A 19,173-nucleotide genomic window follows, 5' to 3' on the forward strand; every position below is an offset into this window, starting at 1 on the left:
ACTTCTTAGAGCAAATTTGGCAGTAATGCAGATGCAGAATTAGAGTGAAGTCATGTGGCTTTGCTTTAGAACAGCAATGTGAAAAAAATGAGCTGCTGATATCCTTGCTATTTCATTTTGTCCCTTTAGTTGGTTCATTTATTTTCCCTTAGAAACAGGCACTTTTTAAGGTTTTTTTAAGGACTTATATTTTTATTGGGAAGACAGATCAGATTTAGAGAGAAACATCTTTTGTCTGCTGGTTCACTCCCCAAATGGCTGCAGCAGCCAGAGTTGAGCTGGTCCAAAGCCAGGAGCTTCTTCCGGGTCTCCCATGCAGGTGCAGGGTCCCAAGGCTTTGGGCCGTCCTCGACTGCTTTCCCACAAGCAGGGAGCTGGATGGGAAGTGGGGCCACCGAGACATGAACCAGCTTGTAAGGTGAGGATTTAGCCATTGAGCCATCACATTTTACCAAAAATAACCCATTTTTTAACCCAGTAAACTTGATATGAAACCTATATAGGTTTATGAGCGGTTTCACATTTTATTTGGATTGATTGAATTTGTTACACTGACCAGCTACTCAATTGTGTAGCTAAAGTACTGAATATCACAAGTGTTTTTTCCTCCACTTTGATTATGAGATGATGGTCATATCATTGATACATTTTAATAGATTCTTTAAAAAAAGAAGAAGAAAATTATTTTTATTTGATTGGCAGACTTAGAGAGAGAATAGAGAGAAGGTCTTCCATCCACTGGTTCACTCCCAAAATGGTCAGAGCTGAGTTGATTTATTTTTATTTTATTTTATTATTATTTTTTAAAGATTTATTTTAATTATTTTTTCATTGGAAAGGCAGATATACAGAGAGGAGAAACAGAGAGGAAGGTCTTCCGTCCGATGATTCACTCCCCAAGTGAGCGCAACGGGCCGATACTATGCCGATCCAAAGCCAGGAGCCTCTTCTGGGTCTCCCACGCGGGTGCAGGGTCCCAAAGCTTTGGGCCGTCCTCGACTGCTTTCCCAGGCCACAAGCAGGGAGCTGTAAGGGAAGCGGGGCTGCCGGGATAGAACCGGCACCCATATGGGATCCCGGGCGTGCAAGGTGAGGACCTTTAACCACTTGCGCCACTGCGCCGGGCCCAGAGCTGAGTTGATTTGAAGTTGGGAGCCAGGAGCTTCTTCCAGGCCTCATGTGGGTGCAGGGGGCCCAAGGACTTGTGTTAACCCCCACTGCTTTCCTAGCCCATAAGCAGAGAGCTGGATCAGAAGTGGAGCAGGGTCCAGCGTGTTAGCCTAGTAGCTAAAGTCTTTGCCTTGCATGTACCAGGATCCCATATGGCTGCAGGTTCATGTTCTAGCTGCTCTACTTTCCATCCAGCTCCCTGTTTGTGGCCTGGGAAAGTAGTTGAGGATGGCCCAAATCCTTGGGATCCTGCACCCACCTGGGAGAACCCAGGGAGGCTCCTGGCTTTGGCTAAGCTCCGGCCGTTGTGGCCACTTGGAGAGTGAACCAATGGACAGAGGATCTTTCTGTCTCTCCTTCTCTCTGTAAATCTACCTTTCCAATGAAAAAATAATAAGTAAAAAAAAAAAAGTGGAGCAGCCAGGAGTCCAGCCAGCACCCATGATGAGATATTGTTACCACATGGCAGAGGATTAGTCTGTTGAGCCATGGTGCCAGTCTCAGTACATATTTTAGTAGTATGCAAGTCATTCATGTTGCTATAAAGTAACCTATGAAGCTGAATTGGTATCCTAGGTAAAGGACTCTAATTATAACTTTGTTTCATCCTAAATCCTCTTCCTCACATCAGCAAGTGCAGAAATTAAAGACACAAGTTCCAATCTGAGTTCCATTTGGAAAGGATTTGTAAATCTATTTTAATTTACTTTTGTGTAGGGAGCCTATAGTGTTTATCAAACATTGTAAAGTGGGAAAAGGAGCTATCAACCTTGAATGTTGAAATGAGTTGTTGGTGAAGCTTTTTACCCAGGCATATGATGTTTTGGAAATCTGTCGTGAGGTTTTCAAAGGACCGTCCTATGAAAGTTATTAGGAATAGTTCTCAGTTGTTCAGAAGAAAATGCTAAATCTTCCCAGTCTTGTCTCACATTTTTAAAGCATATTAATTATGTCAGTACTTAAGGTACCAATCACAGTAAGTTAATGCAAAACTATCCACCAAATAGAGAATTTAATGTGGTTCTACTTTGAGGTGGAAATGGACTTGAGGGAAAATAGTAGGCACACTTAAGAACATTGTTGTTAGATGAAGCAATCCAGCTCTGCCACGGGCAAGTCCAGTACAAGTAGAACTCCCCACGTGGAGGCCTAAATGTGGTGAGTAGGCACATGTATACAAGGGCTTGATTTAAAACAAGTACCAGAAGGTGAGTTTTCCACAGTCATTGCTTATGCCTCCTTAAAAAGATGGCTTGCTGCTCAGAAGAAAGCAGAGTCTTGTTTAAACTAGAAGGTAGACTCTACATAGGGCTTGAAACTGCATTTTATTGTTTGATATGGTTTATTTTTAAGATAGGGCATTTTATGTAAGGACCAAGAAGTGAGATCTCAATTGTGGGTCAATACACAGATTGTTCCATCCCTTGTAACAATTTCATTCCTTTTCTTGGCTGTAACGTATACAGAACTGATTTTGTCTTATGTATTAATTTCATATTGTTGAAATATTTGTAGAACATTAACACTTATGACTGAAAAGAATTCTCTCCAACAATATCTACCCGTTTGGCTTTTCCACTCGCAGAATTAGCATTGTTGCTTTAAAACGTGGGTAGAAAATTCCAGCCTGAGTGAGCACTAAAATTCATACTGAGCTAAAATGTAATTATACCTTGACTGCAAAATTTTAAGGTTACTTTTATTTACAAGTTTTGAAAAAATGTACATTTTTACATGGGTTACTGTGCAAAGTTAGATTTTAAAAAGCAATAAATGCATAAAAGGTAACAATGGAACATCAGACAAAACATTTACAAGCCTTGTCCCACACTGTTACTTAAAGGTACTATATATCTAAAAGTGTAAATATTGAAAGAAAGATTGCAGACATTGTAAGGTTCTCTCATACTGTTGAAAGGGAGGAAGAAATGAAAGCATGCAGCAGTAACTCAGAGTGGAAAACAGCTTGCCACAAATATGCTCCCTTCCCTGAATTAAACAACAAAAAGATGGGTGATTGTAAATTTCCCTATCTATGGTAACCCTGCTCTTTTAAAAAGATCAGAGGATTTCCAACTTTCCCTAACAGCAGAATTGATCATTATTTCCATTCCTCTGTTCCTACACCTTGAAAAGCAAAACCTCAGAAAACTGGTATTCTGAAACTTAGCATGAATGTGACTCGTTAGTATGTTGCAAGGAGAGGATGTGTCAGTTATTACAATTGATGTACTACTTTGACTGTGATCTTCAACATTCTCCTTCTTGCCAGGAAACATCATTTTAAACTCAGATTATATCATGGAATTTTTGGCCTCCATTCCCCTTTCAAAATTGAGGATTAGATGGGTTTGTTTCCTTGCTCTCCAAGCCATATTCTAAACAGCTTTCACTTTTATCCCAACACAAGTGAAGGATCAGCCAGGATGAAACATCTCAGCCATCATTTTGTTAAGATTAACATCTTTGTCACAAATCTACGCATAAGACCCACTTGTAAAACAATTCATTTTAAAACCTTACTGTAAAGTACAGTGACACAAATAACTGCCAAAGGGTGGAAATGAGATACAACAGAAAAGGAATGAAGCAGTAGTAATTGCTGCAAGTAACCCAGGTACAGTACATTTGATGTCACAAAGGGTGTTGCCTGGTATTCAAGTAGAGGAGAGAAGGGCTAGGAACAGCTCGGCAAGGGAAGATGGAAACAGCACACCAGCTTTTTGCTTTTAATAAAGTAAATGTAATGACAATGAATAAGAAGGTGACAAACTCATCAATATATTTTCTTCTGTTATGGTTAGCTGCTGCTTTTGCTGCATGTTGGGTCAACAATCACGCCAGCTCTGTTCTACTATGGCGGAAACACGCTTTTCATACTCGCGCTTGTTCTCCTGGTACAGCTGAGCAGCTTGGCTGTTTGCTGGACTATTAGGATTTGGTTCATCCAATAGAGACTATAAAGAACAAATTGAAAACGTCAGTCCTTCAGCACAAGAAATACATGTTCAGACAACCAGCCTTATTATAAGGTAGTGACATTGTCCCAAGTCATAGCTAAATTTGCTGTGCTATATAACACATTAAGGCAATAGTAGATATGCAAATATGTTTTCTGGTGGCCTGGGTCTTAAATTTATTTTTTTTGGAAAGGCAGATCTACAGAAAAAAGAAGAGACAGAAAGATCCGTCTGCGGGCTCACTCTCCAAATGGCCACAATGGCTGGTCTAAGCCAATCCAAAGCCAGGATCTTCCAGGTCCCACATGAGTACAGGATCCCAAGGCTTTGGGCCATCCTTGACTGCTTTCCCAGGCCACAAGTAGGGAATTGGATGGGAAGCAGAGCAGCTGGGACATGTACTGGTATCTCTATGGGATCCAGGTGCATGTAGGGCGAGGATTTTAGCCACTAGGCTATTGCGCCAGGCCCGTGACTTGGGTTTTAATGGTCCACCTTTTATCTGTAAGTCTTGGCCCAGAATTAACAGGTGTATTATAACTTTCAAAAGCAACTACCAATATAAACACATCAAAGGTCATAGCTACATTAAAGGAAAAACTCACTTGTATGGATGTTAAAATGGAAGATACATCATAAGTTGGACTCCAGCGGTTCTGAAGTATGTCCAGACATATACTACCATCTGCATAGACTAAGAGCATAGACACAGATATGTTAAACAAAGCAAGACTACTATGGTTTTAACATAATGATAAAAACAGAATAAGGAATACTTTGCTTTGCTTTGGAAGTTTAAAAAAATTATCAGGTTGCTTCCCAGTTAAACTGCCTAAAAAACAAGTTACCAGCATTACTCTTAATCAGGATGATCAGAAAATATCAAATGTGATAGTGACAGACCTAGGAAATACTTAGTGCTGATTCTTCTGAAAAGACTGCCCCATTATACAGAAAATCAAACACAGTAACATGGCTCCTAGCCATCCACTGAATTCTGGCAAATTGATTCCACCAAATTTGTAAAGTGGATTTCCTATCTGAAATAACACAAAATAGCTCGGGCTTCACAAGGTTTCATTTTGGCACACAGCTAAGAGGCATCAGGGCACCTTTATTTCTCAGATGTTCCATGATAACTCTGATAGGTATCCAATGTTGAAAACTACTGATCTAAATGCTAGTGAAAACTAGAACACAAGACAAACCCAATCTTACCTAGCATTAAAAAAGGAAATGATTACTAACAAGTGAATGGCAGAAACAATTCAAAGCAGGAGGCCCTAAGCACAAGGAAAGTTTTACTGCTTCACCTTTAGGGCTGTAGATCTAAATAGCAGTAGACCAACAAGAACAAACAGCAAGTTGACTAAAGCAGTATCCAGGAACTAGGAAGAGGAAATGGGGAATACGTCCATTACAAACACTGAGCTAGTCTCAAACACTATAAAAATAATACTTGCCATTTGGATGGAACATCTTGGAGACAAATCTAACTGTAGGTGGCTTGTTCGGATATTCTTCAGTGAACTCTATTGTAAGTTTGAACGTTCCTGTAGTTAAAAAGGAAGGCATTAGGTATTTGCCAGTCTTTTGTTTTCAAGTATTAAATGACATGATGCACAGATAGAGGGGCAAGAGGGAAGAAACAAGGTAATAAAGACATCTCTAGGAATTGCTTTAAAAATTGACAGATAGTTTAAGAAGCACAACCCAAAGGTGATTTTTGTTCTGCTGTTTTTCTCCCCTAATCTTGACAATCATCATATACTCAAGATTACTGCAAGACAGCTTCAAACACTGTTCAACTTGAAAACATCCTTACAATAAATGACAACCAGGCCCAAATTCGAGCCTTCTTCCTTTATTTAGAAGACTGAAAGTTGTCAGAGGCCTAATTTAATCAACTGCCATTTTAAAGTCTCCAGTGATTTTTTAAATGGACTAGAAAGAAGGAAAGCACAAGGTTCAAAACCCACGCTGGAAATACAAATCCATAATCAAAGCATACAAGTGTTCATGTGATAGTGACTCTGTAATGAAAACTTAAGGCAGAATAAACTTTATAGTCCTTTTCAAAAACCCTTAAGTACTACTCAGCTACTTCGCTGTAAAATTAATTCCATTATTAGTTCATGGAGGAAATTACCAGCAGAAATGACTTTTAAAATCACATTTGGCTTAGAATGCATCTATGGTTCCAGAAATTTGTCTTTCTAATGACATTTGCTTAGGCAACTACGATTGAAATGAAATTAGTGTTCTTGAATGTGTCCTCCTGAGGTATGGGAGACCCTAACACACACTAGCTTACAGAAGTATTGGTAAGGCACAAATTGGATCTCATAAAGAACCACAGGCTGTTGTGTTCTGATAAGATCATGTTCTTCAAAATGGCCATTCTTAGTTGGATTTGTTAATAAATTAAATAACTGAGCCTTTTTCTTCCTGAAATTTTGTCAAATAAACTTAAAGGAGTCATTATCTAGCATAAGCTCCACTATATTACACAGGTCCATTTAGTAAGTTCCTTATTCCAATGTAATAGACCATACTTCAGATAAAGCATAATTTATTACTGGTGCCTTCTGAAACTAGCATGCTTTCCTTCTTGCTCCCCTTAAATGGTTAAAAAAAAAAAAGGATAATCACTATGCTGCTACATCTGTTACATAATACTGAAAATGTTTCCAACTAGAGGGGGGGAACAATTTGCTAACAAAATTGCCCTTCCCGTGAGCCTCCATGGGAAAGGTGCTGAGTAACTGAAAATGCAACATATGGAAACACGTTTCCCAAACTATTGGTACTCCCTAACGTTTTGAAGGTCAGGTCTGAAGAAACTATGCCATGACTAAGAAAAGTAAAATAGAATCCAAACACTATAGCCCTTTCTCTTTGTGAGGAAGAAATCCTTTTATTATTGACATTACAACATAAAAGAAAAAGTGAGTATGTTAAAAAGAAAATTGAGCTTCCTATGGATCTCAAGTGTAAACACATTTCGATCAATGCTGGGATCTGAATAAATTCCAGGGAAGAGACTGCTCTAAAACTGAGCAGGTTTACTAGCACAGAGATCCCAACTAAAGTAAAAGCCCAACATTAAGCCTGACCTCCGAAGGCTGGAAGCACTACACCAAAAGGCACAAGTGAAACCAGAATAATGGATAAGAGCATGAGGTTTGCTCTCAGGTTCGGGCTCAGATTCTTGCCTTGCTGCTTAGCAGCTGTGAACACTTGGAGAAAGTGCTCACCATGAGTAAACGTTAAGTTCCTCATCTGTAAAATGAGTTTAATAATAGTACCCACCACACAGCATCCTGATGAGGTTTCAAGGAGGGAAACATGCATAGTGCCATAAAATAAGTGCTCCATAAGTATGAGCAATTGATTTTGCCATAATAATTCCAAAGCTTCACAGCTCTTGAGCTGGCTGAAGGCAAAACCAAAAATGCAGACTTCTCTACCAGGAACTTACCCAAATCTCATTCAAAATAAACATTAAAAATTGGGGATTTCATATTTTTAACCAAATTAAGCAATCAGAAACTCTAGTACAAATTTTGATGCAATTTCTGAGATCTAAAACAAATGTTAAGCAAATTAAAAATCACAGAATTAATCTCAGAAGAGACCAGACCTTATCCTCTGAATATTTAGATGAGTAGACTCAAATAACTGAAACTTGAGGCCTCACCACTGTGATACATAATCTATAGTGATTTTGCTTATCCCCCTGAGGAGGCCAGAAAAATGTCAGGAAAATCCATCTCCACAGAAAGAAAATGATATAAATGTATTAAATGACTGGTATATTGCAATAAGAAGTGATACACTTGTTGAACTACAGAGTTGTGGCTAAAAGCAATCATTAATCCCAAAGCTGGAAAATATTGTGTTGGCCAAAGAAAACACCTCTGGAGCACATTTGGCCACCACTTTGTGAACCCTAAGGAAAAACAAAGCACATGTACTTAAACATTCTTTTCATGATTCCAAATTCTGTGTTTTTTTTTTTTTAAGATAATACCACAAACTTTTTACCATAAATTTGTTTGCCCTAAGAACACCCTGAGCTGATTTTCAGAAATTCAATTTGAAAAAATATTTACATTCACATTTTTAAGAACAGAACTATTAAAAGCAGATACCAGTACCTTACCATGTGTAATAGATGGTTGACATATCCAGAATATCATATTCTATAATCTTAGTATTCAGCATATATATACTAAGCTATTTGGATGAGGGAGCATTTCCCCCAAAGTTTTGGGAAGTATAAACTCTCAAGAACATATACCCTTTACTTCAAGAATTCCTCTTCCTAATAGTTTGTATCGTTAATGAGGATCTGGCTGTTCAAGAAATGTCAAAATGTTCAAGGAACACATAAAAATCGTCTGGGGACTCTTTATTCACGGGACAACACTGAAAACAATAAAATCAGCTGCCACCTCTTCCTAATCAAGTCTTTCACCTAAGTGTAAACTCCTCAGCTGTAAATAAGTGATATTAGAATGCTAAAAATATTTGTTTGTAGCCACAGCCAGCATTCTTGACACCTGAGAAAGCAGCCATGCATGGATAACAACAGAATTAACCAGAAAAGGGTACTGTCATTTAGCCTGAGTAGTGCCCAGATGGAAATACACATCATGAAATACAGCTAGTAATGTCAGAGGGGGCAGTTCCAGGTAGATAATGGATTCCATAAGTACCTTTTCAACTCATACCACTTAAAACAAGAGAAGCACCCTTGAAATATTTAAGTAGCCAACCGCGGGGCAAAGTGATGCACTATTGATACAGCCATGCATAGCACGCAGCAGTTTGAGTAAAATGAGAATAAAAACAAGGAAAAAAAATCTCACAAATGCTATACCAACAAAGCCAACCAGAACCAAAGCAAATACACAGTTAATCTGCACACCAAGCTTTGCTACAAAGAACTAGCACAATTTTAGTAGAGGAAAATTAAGTCCAACCAGCTCTTGCTACATGCAGATCAGTTCCAGTGATTAACTGTACCTAAGTAGTCTGACCTTAATATCACTCTCCTGCTATCATTTCTTTTTATTGCAGTACTGAAGAGCAGTGATATTTACCCAGGGGGGTGAAGGTAGAGAGGAAGCTAAAAGGCAGCCCGGAGAACTAGCCAGAGTTTCTGAGGGAAATCCAAGTCTGACATACATTGTACAACTGCTTGATAGTGACTTACCTCACATTTTGAGAACTGGTAGCATAAAAATCGTGTCTGACTCAGCAATATAAGTGTGTATTAAGTACTTTATAGAAATGTTTTTGAAAAAAAATTTTTGTTCACACCTCCAAACCAAGGTGTGTGTGTGTGTGTATAGGTATGTCATAGTGCTACAGGGCAAAAGGAAGACAACTCATTGAAACAAAAAAAAGACACACTTTTTAAAACTCCTTCAAATATTAAAAGAATTTCATGAGTTCAAATACTTTTTAATCATGTAAGCTATATTAAACTTTCAAAAATAGTGAATAACTAGCCTTGTCACACATACAACTGAGTGCACATAAATCTCCATGGATGGAACTTTTCTAATTGTGACTTTGTAACACATTCAAGATGTTACCAAATGGGAACTGGCTGTAGCCTGTACAGGATGTCTCGGACTGATTGTAACTGCATATAAACCTACTAAGAGTTTTTTTAATAATTAGCACGTGTGTTTTTAAAAATTAGAAACACGTTACTCCATGGTGGTCCATGTGGTGTGTTCGAGTGGGCGATGCACTGTCAAGAGGGTCCGTTAAGGTTAATCTCCATTGTGAAGCTGCTTTGTCTGAGATGACTAATGTGTTCATGAAAGCACACTCTGCAAATTCCCTTCAAAATAAACACTCCAAGCAGGCTGCTAAGGGCATCCTAGAGTCAGGAGGATGTCAGTCTGTCAGGCAGTGGCAGATGGTAGAGACGGGGCAGGTGTGTGCAAAGGATTCCAGAACCTAAGCCAGCAGGCAACAAGCCCACGGCATACGGCTCCTGCCCCTGGGGTCTCTGCTGTCAGCCACTGGCTGGGTGGGTTCCAGTCAGTCATCTGGAGGAGAGGAGGGGGAGCCATCTCCAACCCTGAACACCAGTTACTCAGTGAAGGGTGAAGTTCTGTGGTCCATCCCCTGCCCCCTGCCCCCTGCCCCCAGGGAGGGCCTTCAGCAGGCAGAGGCTGGGACAGGGAACAGGTGCTTGAGGGCGGAGGCGCCTGGGGCCGGCTGGGAACCCTTTGCCCCCCCAGGTGCTTGCAAAGGTGCGGAAACAAAGTCATCTTACCATCCTCAAAAGGGGTCCCTTCAGGCCTACAAAACAGAGGTGAGAAAAAATTCCTGTCAGCCTGTGCTTCGGGTGCCCCCCTGTGCCAACCTCCCCCCCAGAGAGGCAGGCGCTCCCTGGCCGCGGGCCATCTCCCTCGGGCCCCCCGGGCCGCCGCCCAGGTGGGGAAACCACTACAAAGGGCTGCGCGGGGGGCCCCCCGCGGCCAACGGCCGCCACTCCCCCGGCCCCCCTCGCGCGCCCTGGAACCCCAAACCGTTCCCCTGGCAGCGGGCAGCCGCCTAATGGAGGCACAGGCTCCGGGGACTTGACTAGGCCCTGGCAAGCCCCAAACGCTCGCCTCTCCCCGCTGCGCCTTCGCCAGGGGCCTGCCCGCTCCCCCTCCGCCTCCGGGGAGCCCCGGGGCGGGTCGGCGGCCCCACAGGGCACACTCACCCGAAAATGACCGCATTCCACACCATGATGTTGTTCTCTGACGGAGCCCCGCTGACTCCGGCCGGAGGATCCTCCTGTAACCTTCACACAGACACAGCCGGCGCCCCCCCCAGCCGCCACCGCCGCCGGCGTCAGCCACTCGCCGGGCCCCTCCACCTCCACCACCACCCCACTGCCACCCCCCCACCCCGCGGGCTGGCCCCCACCCCCACCGCCGCCGGCTTCCCTCGCCGCCGGGAAGCCCTCAGGACCCGCCCTGAGCCCCCCGCTAGGCAGTACCCCGGCCTCGGTTGTCCCTCTCGGTTTACCTCTTAAAGTCCCTCATGAGGCGCCGGCGAGCCGGGGTCGACATATCTCTCACAGGGTCAGGGGTGGGGCATCCACCGGAGTCTCGGGCGGCAGCGGAGCCGAACGAGGTCGAGGAGGCTGTCGAGGCGGGCGAGGACGAGGGCGAGGCGCCCAGGGGAACCGCACTGCCTCTCCGGAGTCGAGGGTCGCTCTGGCGCCGGCTAAGCACCACCCCGGAGTAGACGGGGGCTGAACCAACCTGGAAGGAAACGGAGGGGGATAGAACGCCAGGCAGGGCCGTACCAAGATGGGGCAGCCAGGCGGGGGGAGGGGTTGAGCACGAGCAAAGTTGCTTATGTCATGAACCTCGCGCGACCGACAGGGAGTGGTGTGGGCACCGTCCCGTGCGGTGCCAACCGGGCGGGCAAACGAAAGACCATGAGTCACAACGATTTCGGCGTGCTAGGGTGTCGAACGCTATTTGCCGATTCTTACACGAATCCTGGGGAAGTTTCAGCGGTTGGGTTTTTTTTCCTCCCCCTCTGTCTTTTGAGATCTGATCGTTTATTCGAGTGCTTCGTGTGGGTGGCTGAGAGGGTGAGTGGCGGCAGAGGTGAGAAGGCGGAAAAAAGATCGCCTGGTCCCAAACTAGCAGAAAAAAGGAGTCGGCAGCCCAGGGCCGGGAGGAGTCTGTAGAATGGGCTCTTACAAAGCGGAACTGTAGGGGGCCGACGCACATGGGGAGTGTGCCCCAGTTAGAAACTACTGAACGTCAAAGGAATAAAACGAATGGGACTATGGAAGGGCACCGTGAACCCCTTTTCTGTGGGATGGCAATGTGCAGTTTTCAGGTCTCGGCAATTTAGGCCATGATCACCCCTCAAAGCAGAATCAAATGGGGTTGTGCTTCCTGGTGGGAGAGCTTCAGGCAAGAGGAATAGATTGCTGGTGTAGGTGGATGGGTGTGTTTTAAACTCCGGGCACTCACAATTTGGCTTTGGAACCACATTTTCCCCTTGGCCGTTCGGCGAGCCAAGCGGCTACTCTATGCTCAGCAGAGTCCAAGGTGTGAGAGTATCCGTTTGCAGAGAATTGCCAGGACAGTAGATTCCAAATGAAAGCAGCAGTCAGGCACGCGTGGGAAGGCTGCAGGCTGCAGGGGAAAGTCAGGTTAATACGTGGACTTGCAAAAGCAAGAAGAGTCTTAAAAGAGAACTTGTAAAACTCGACCCCAAATAACATAGAAGGTAGGCAAAATACACCTTTCAGAATTATTGAAAATGTGGGAAAGGTAGGTACCCATGAAGTCGTGGACAGTGTTGAATGCCAAGCTAATGGATTCGCTTGGTGATATCGTGACAGTTGTGCTCAGCAGAAAACCAACGACCAAAACACTAACCCTCCAGATAACAGATAACCCGGGATTTCGAGGTACCATCAACACAGTTAGGGAAGAGATGAGGAGGAGGTTCAGAGGATATTTTGGACAGGATTTACTGAGTCCATGGGACCGGTGAGGCACCCATATGAAGATATCCAGGAACTGTCCCATAATGCTGCGGTTTGTTTCAACATGAGGTGTGGGAGGCACAGCCAGTGGGCCAGTGTTAGGGGTTACCTGCTGCTTAACAGCAGGTGCTTTCATGGCTGGTGATTTTCAGGTTCCAGTAACTCCAATGCATCAGTTAGGGCAACTCTGCCTAGTAACATCACCAAGGCTGTGGTCAGAAGGGGGCACACAAATCGATGTTTTTAAATTCCTTTTCTGTCCTGTAGAAACTCCAACTCTATTATTGCACACATGTGAAATCAACAAAAGATCTACCAAAGCAGGTGCATCCATTTTCTGTCTCTGCTTTAACAGAGTAGCACAAGTTGGCACCCCATTCCTTGTGGTGATAGACCAGAATGTCTTCACAAACTGCCAGCCCAGGAGCACTCTCAACTGCCAGCGCCCACCCACACTCCTTCCCACATAGTTCATGCTGACTTCAAAGTCAACAGCAGAGAATTCTTCTCCAATCAAATTTCTCTCATGCTTTGACTCTCTTTTTTCAAGAAGAGCGCCAGTTTCCTTTAAGGACTTATCTGATTAGGCCAGGCTCACCCTTCATAATATCCCTATCTTAATATCATCTGATTGGGCACCATAATTACATCTGCTACATTCACAGTTGAAGCTGAAATGGAGTTTCATTTTAGAAGCTGGAAGACAGTGCGTGTGCATACCAGGGGTCCAAGAATCCCAGGGGATGGTGGCGTGTTAGAGTTCTGCGGATGCCAGCCCAGCAGCAGCAAGATCCACAGCAGAAGCACATGACCCCCACCTCCACTAAAGGAGCCATCTGCAGTGTGCTGGGGTCAGGAGAAGTTTCAATGAAATTATCTGTTTCGATTTCTTCAAAAAGAGATGAAAGCAGAGTTTGAGGGAGAAGGACTCATACAGCTTGTACAAGGACAGCAGCACAGACAAGGGCATAGGGCCAGACCATATTCCAAAGATTGTGGGCAGAGTAGCTTGGCTAAGGGAGAGAATCATAACTGGAAAAAAATGAGCCCTTGAGCTTAGAAAAAAGTTGAGTGACGGAAGTTGATTAAATGCCCTCAGATACCAGGAAGAGTGACTTGCGTGTGAAGGGCAGCTTTTACAGGTGTTTGAGCAAGAAAGTGTTGCATCAAGCATGTCCTACTAGGAAGCAGCCTGCACTCTACTGGAGAGTGTGAAAGAACCTGGGAAACCTCTGTTACTGGATAGAAATGTCTGAAATTAATTAAAGGATATAAGTGTGGTTGAGTTCATTATGGATTTATCTTTTTTTTTCTAAACCTTTTTGTTTCTTCCTTCCTTTGACCACACACACACACACACACACACACACACACACACACACACACACAAACTCAGGAGGAACATCACACACACACAAGAAAACTCAGGATGAATATGACCTAGAGGAGTTGAAACGCTCCAAAGCACCTGCATGGGAATGGCATTCTGTAAGTGTGCAGTGGAACTGTGTTGGTGCAGGATAGACACAGCAAGCAGTGACATGGATGATTATTTTCCAGCACAAGTGATTGTCAGGTTAGAGCACACTAGCTATAGCAAAGCTAGCCAAGCATTCCTTCCAACCCCATCTTGACTTGACCTCTTGAAGAAATACCCTCTTCACAGCTAAAGACCACCGCCATCCAAGGGCAGCAGTCCAATTTAGGAGACAAAAAATGGTGCTAGTCATGTAGCTGAATATTTTCGTGTCAGGGTTTTAGACCCTGCCAGTAGGGCCCCCGAGGTCACTGAGAATGCAATATTATTATTATTATTTCACTTATAAGACTATGGCTTGCAATGTTGTTAACCAGGGAATACAAAAGCAGTTTACTTACCTAGAGATTCTACTTCTATTGGCAACATTTACTATAAACAGTAGGAAAGAACAAACAATAGAAAAGTCTTCACTCCAACTATCTGGAGTCCAAAGAATTACACATAGGAAGTAACAGCTGTCACAGTGAGTGCTCTTGGCAACAGAAGAAGTAGTATGTTACCTATCTACACATGAGAAAGAGATGTTAAGTGAAATGGGGAAACTCTGACCTTGAACACAGAGTCTCACTACATGCTGAATTGCTAAATTAAGGAAAACAAAGGCATGGTGTGGTAAGCTGATTAATACTCCTCTCCCATCTTCATGTGTTAATCTCTGAAATCTGTGATATGTTACCTTCTATGGCAAGAGAGGCTTTGTAGATGAAGAATCCTGAGGTGGAAAATGAGCCTGAAATAAACAGGTGTGCCTAGTGCAATCAGCCCTTACAACAGGGATAAACAGGAGACAGTTCAGTGATGACAGAAATTAGAGATGGGAGTGATGTAGCCACCTGCCTGCCAAGGAGCTAAAACATGTTGGGTTAGAAGCTAGAAGAAGTAGAGGATGAATTCTGCAGAGCCTCCAGAAGCAATCAGTCCTGCTGGCACCCTGAGTTTGGACCAGTGAAATTACTTTTTGGACTCCTGATCTCTGAAAGTATCACTATAAATTTGTATTGTCTTAAGGCATTAAGTGTGGGGCAATTTCTAGCAACACCAGTGTGAAATCGATACACATGACAACAGTGTTACATGTGGAAACCCAATCAGGCTAGCCATAACGCTCGCTTGTGAAACTACAATCAAATCCAGACTGCCATCTTTTCTGGTATAGTCTGCAAGCTAATGACTAAATTACAAATTCATTATTATGACACATGAAAATTTCAATTTTAAGTTTTGCTAGGACACAACTATGCCCCTTCATATACAAATTGTTTGGGGTTACTTTTGTATCAAAATGGCAGAGTAGCTGGGACAGGCTGTGTGTGGTGCTGTATCACTTCACCCTGCAGCTTGGTGCACTGCACATTGCGATGATGCGGTAAAACTCGATGGCATTCTTATTCCATGTATATTGACATACAGCAGCTATGTTTACAAGTGCAAATGCACATATACAATGTTAAGACAACACAGTAGATTTTGAATGTTGTGCTTTTTAAGGTACAGTTGCATGCGGATTACTTATTTACGTAATTAGATGTTGAAAGGTTTAGTTGAATACACAATGATTTTGTGTCAATGCTAAGCAATGACAGTGTACATCAATATTATTAAACATTCATCACAACATTCCCAACTTCATAGGGGAGCGGTGGTTAGAAAAATTCAAAATTTAGAAACAAACTATCACAGCAGTATTCATCACAAAAGGAATAAGGGAAAACAGGACTGCAGCCAAGCGAGTTTTTGAGTGGCTCATTTGTTAGTTGAGCAAGGAAAGTCATTTATTGGTGGTCAATTAATTAAATCATATTGTTGCAGAAGTGAATATGATTAAGGAAAATAAACTATTAAGACTATTAGCTTTTCAATAGGAACAGAGGCTCAAAGATGTGGAAGCAACACCAATAACCAATTAAGAAAACAAGGCAAATGATTTCAAGTGGTTTCCCTTGGCTTTTCATGAGTAGATGAATATTACCAATGCATACATGATTCAAAAAGTTTGTGGAAAACGGAATTAAAAGATAAGTTTAACCCCAGCTGTACTTAGGTTGCCTTGTACCTAGGCAAGTGGAAGAAAAGCAACCAATAGCTGGCAGGCATTCTGGGCCTGGTTAATGCCAAAATTGGGTTAACTATACGAATGTGCCTGCATTGATGATGATGCTTCTTCTTCCTCGCCTCTGCCCACCCACACACACACTTTTGTTTTTTTAAGATAATGGGCTTGGCGCAATACCGTAGTGGTTAATGTCCTTGCCTTGCACGCCGGGATCCCATATGGTTGCCGGTTCTAATCCCAACAGCCCTGCTTCCCATCCAGTTCCTGCTTGTGGCCTGGGAAAGCAGTCAAGGACGGCCCAAGGCTTTAGGACCCTGCACCTGTATGGGAGACCCGGAAGAGCTCCTGGCTTCAGATTGGCTGAGCTCCAGTCATTGTGGTCACTTGGGGAGTAAACCATCAGATGGAAGATCTTCCTCTCTGTCTCTCCTCCTATGTATATCTGCCTTTCCAATAAAAATAAATAAATCTTTTAAAAAAAGATAAGAGAAGAAGGCAGGGAACTCCAGGCCAAGACATCCCTGGAGGTTTGGTGGGTGGGGGGAGCTGCAGATTGCTGGGGAAGGAGTCTGGGAGTGCATAGTAGTGGGAACGGCTGAGGGTATGCTTGACAGGGAAGGAATGACTTCTGGGGTCTTCCACAGACTGGGCCACTGCACTCGTGGGTGGACAGAAGTACTGCTGAGATGGAGTAGTTTAGAGGGGGGAGGGAAACTGGAGAGCATGTCTGAGTCAGGCCAAGGCACGAGCCCATGTGGGAGACGTGGCCTGGGCTTAATAGCATCATCCACCGACCACTGGTGCTTGCAAAAGCTGGGGCTGGGGAACATGCCTGACTGGGCTGGGCCACAATACCTGCCTACAAGTGTTATAGCAGGGTTGGACTTTGTGAAGCTGAGCCATAGCACCCAACAGAACACGAGAGAACCAGATCTGGGGGCAGATTATACAGGGGAATTATGGACTCACCTCTGTTGGAATGCAGCATCTGTTTGATTTATGTGGAGAGAATTAGGGACAGTGACAGATCAAGCCAGGCTGGACCACAGAACTCAGCTGACATGAACCCACCTGACACTCACAGGGGGCTGGGACTGGGAGAAGGTGTTGGACTGAGGACAGACCAGACTGTGCCAAGTAGGGCCACTGGCATGTGTGAGATTCAGGGCTGGGAGCAGGCCTGGTAGGGAAACTTGGGGTACTCCCTTACTAGTTTGCAGCTCCCTTTGGGGAGCACTGGAGCCAGGGCTGAAGGTAGGCCAGACCAGGAAAGGTGGCAGCACCTGTCAGCATTTCTGTGAGCCACATCTCAGGAAGGCTGGGCAGGGCCAGGTTGTAGCACCCACCAGCACACATGAGAACTAGGACAAAATGTTGGCTGTGCCCAGCTGGTCTGGGCTGCAATGCCCACCAGTGAGAGCAAAGATTGTGGGTGGGCCATGCCAGGCATAATCAAAGCACCCACCAGCATGTGCAAGACCTGGGGCTAGAAATGGGCCTGGTAACAGAAATCTGCGGACTTTCCTGCTGGGCTGCAGCTCCTACTAAGGAGTGCAAGAGCCAGGGCTGTGAGAAGACCAGGTTGGGCAAGGCTACAGCACCCATTGGCATGCATATGGAATAGGTCTGGGGGCAAGCCAAACTGGACTGGGCTCTAGCCTCTGCTGGTGCTCACAAAAGCCAGAATGTGTGGGGGACAGACTCTGTCCCACAACCCTGGCTTTCCCTAGCCATTTGGGGAGTGAACTAGCAGATGGCAGATCTTTTACTCTCTGGCGCTGTCTCTCCCTTTCTTTCTCTGTAACTCTGCCTCTCAAATAAATAAATCTTTAAAAATACAACATTTTGTGGATGAGAAGCACCACCCTGGGGCTGGCATTGTGCACAACTGGCTAAGCCTTTATCTGTGACGTGGCATCCCATATAGGCTCCACTTCTGATCCAGCTTTTTGCTAATGTGTCTGGGAAAGCAGCAGAAGATGAGCCAAGGACTTATGATCCTGCTACCCAAGTGGGAGACCTGGATAATAGAGTTTCAGGCTCTTGGCTTCCTCCTGGCTATCTTTCTCTCTGTCCGTCTATCTATCTATCTATCTATCTATCTATCTATCTATCTATCTATATTGATAATATTAGATTATTTAAAAGGTAGAGAGAATCAGAGAGACAGAGACAGATAGAGATCTTCCTCTTCACTAGTTTGCTCTCCAAATGCCTCCAAAGTTGGAATTGGGCCAGTAAGATGACAAGAGCCAAGGAACTCAATTTGGTCTCCCACATAGGTGTCAGAGACCCAAAACGCTTTTAGCCATCACCTGCTGCCTCCCAGAGTGTGCATTAGCAGGGAGCTGTAATTGAAAGTAAAGACTTCAACCTGGGCACTGATATGGCCTGTAGGTATCCTAATCGGTGTCTTAACTATTGAATTAAACACCTGTTCCTCCATGAACTTTTCTAAAAAGATTTATTTATTTATTTGGAAAGTCAGATATACAGAGAGGAGGAGTGACAGAGGAAGATCTTCTATCCACTGATTGACTCTCCAAGCAGCTGCAACAGCCAAAGCTAAACCAATCTGAAGCCAGGAGTTCAGAGCCTCTTCTGGGTCTCTACATGGGTGAGGAATCCCAAGGCTTTGGGCCATCCTCCATTATCTTCCAAGGCCACACCCGGGGAGCTTGATGGGAAGTAGGGCAGCCAGAATTAGAACTGGCACCCATTGCGACCTTGGCTGCTAGGAGGTCCTGGACTGGGTCGGACTCCATGCTTGGGGCCCTGGTTCCAGCCATCGCAAGCATGCGGCGAGCTGTCCCCCAGCCTGCCTGAGCTCCAGAGTCTTATCCCTTCCTGGTGAGTACACTGAAATGGGAATTCTGGGGAATAGGAAGGGCCTGGGTTCCACCCACCACCAACATCG

The 19,173-nt window shown here is 44.1% G+C and overlaps 1 protein-coding gene across 3 annotated transcripts; it reads right to left on the reverse strand.

Moving 5' to 3' along the window:
• Positions 1-2,872: 2,872 nt before the first annotated feature.
• On the reverse strand, positions 2,873-11,407 carry UBE2A (ubiquitin conjugating enzyme E2 A). Of its 3 annotated transcripts, none has more exons than XM_040999670.1 (6): positions 11,175-11,407; positions 10,867-10,947; positions 10,432-10,457; positions 5,594-5,683; positions 4,736-4,815; positions 2,873-4,127 (listed from the first exon to the last, which is right to left on the reverse strand). In XM_040999670.1, exons 1-6 carry the CDS (start codon positions 11,216-11,218, stop codon positions 3,999-4,001), a joined length of 450 nt encoding a protein of 149 aa, XP_040855604.1. In that variant the 5' UTR covers positions 11,219-11,407; the 3' UTR covers positions 2,873-3,998. The 3 variants fall into 3 exon arrangements, with proteins under 3 accessions (XP_040855604.1, XP_040855603.1, XP_040855606.1); XM_040999669.1 differs by having other exon boundaries at positions 4,736-4,824; positions 11,175-11,392; XM_040999672.1 differs by lacking the exon at positions 5,594-5,683 and having other exon boundaries at positions 4,736-4,824; positions 11,175-11,396.
• Positions 11,408-19,173: the final 7,766 nt, after the last annotated feature.

The sequence above is a fragment of the Ochotona curzoniae genome, unplaced genomic scaffold, assembly GCF_017591425.1.
Source record: "Ochotona curzoniae isolate NIBS_2020 unplaced genomic scaffold, NIBS_Ocur_1.0 scaffold_1852, whole genome shotgun sequence".
NCBI lineage: Eukaryota > Metazoa > Chordata > Mammalia > Lagomorpha > Ochotonidae > Ochotona > Ochotona curzoniae.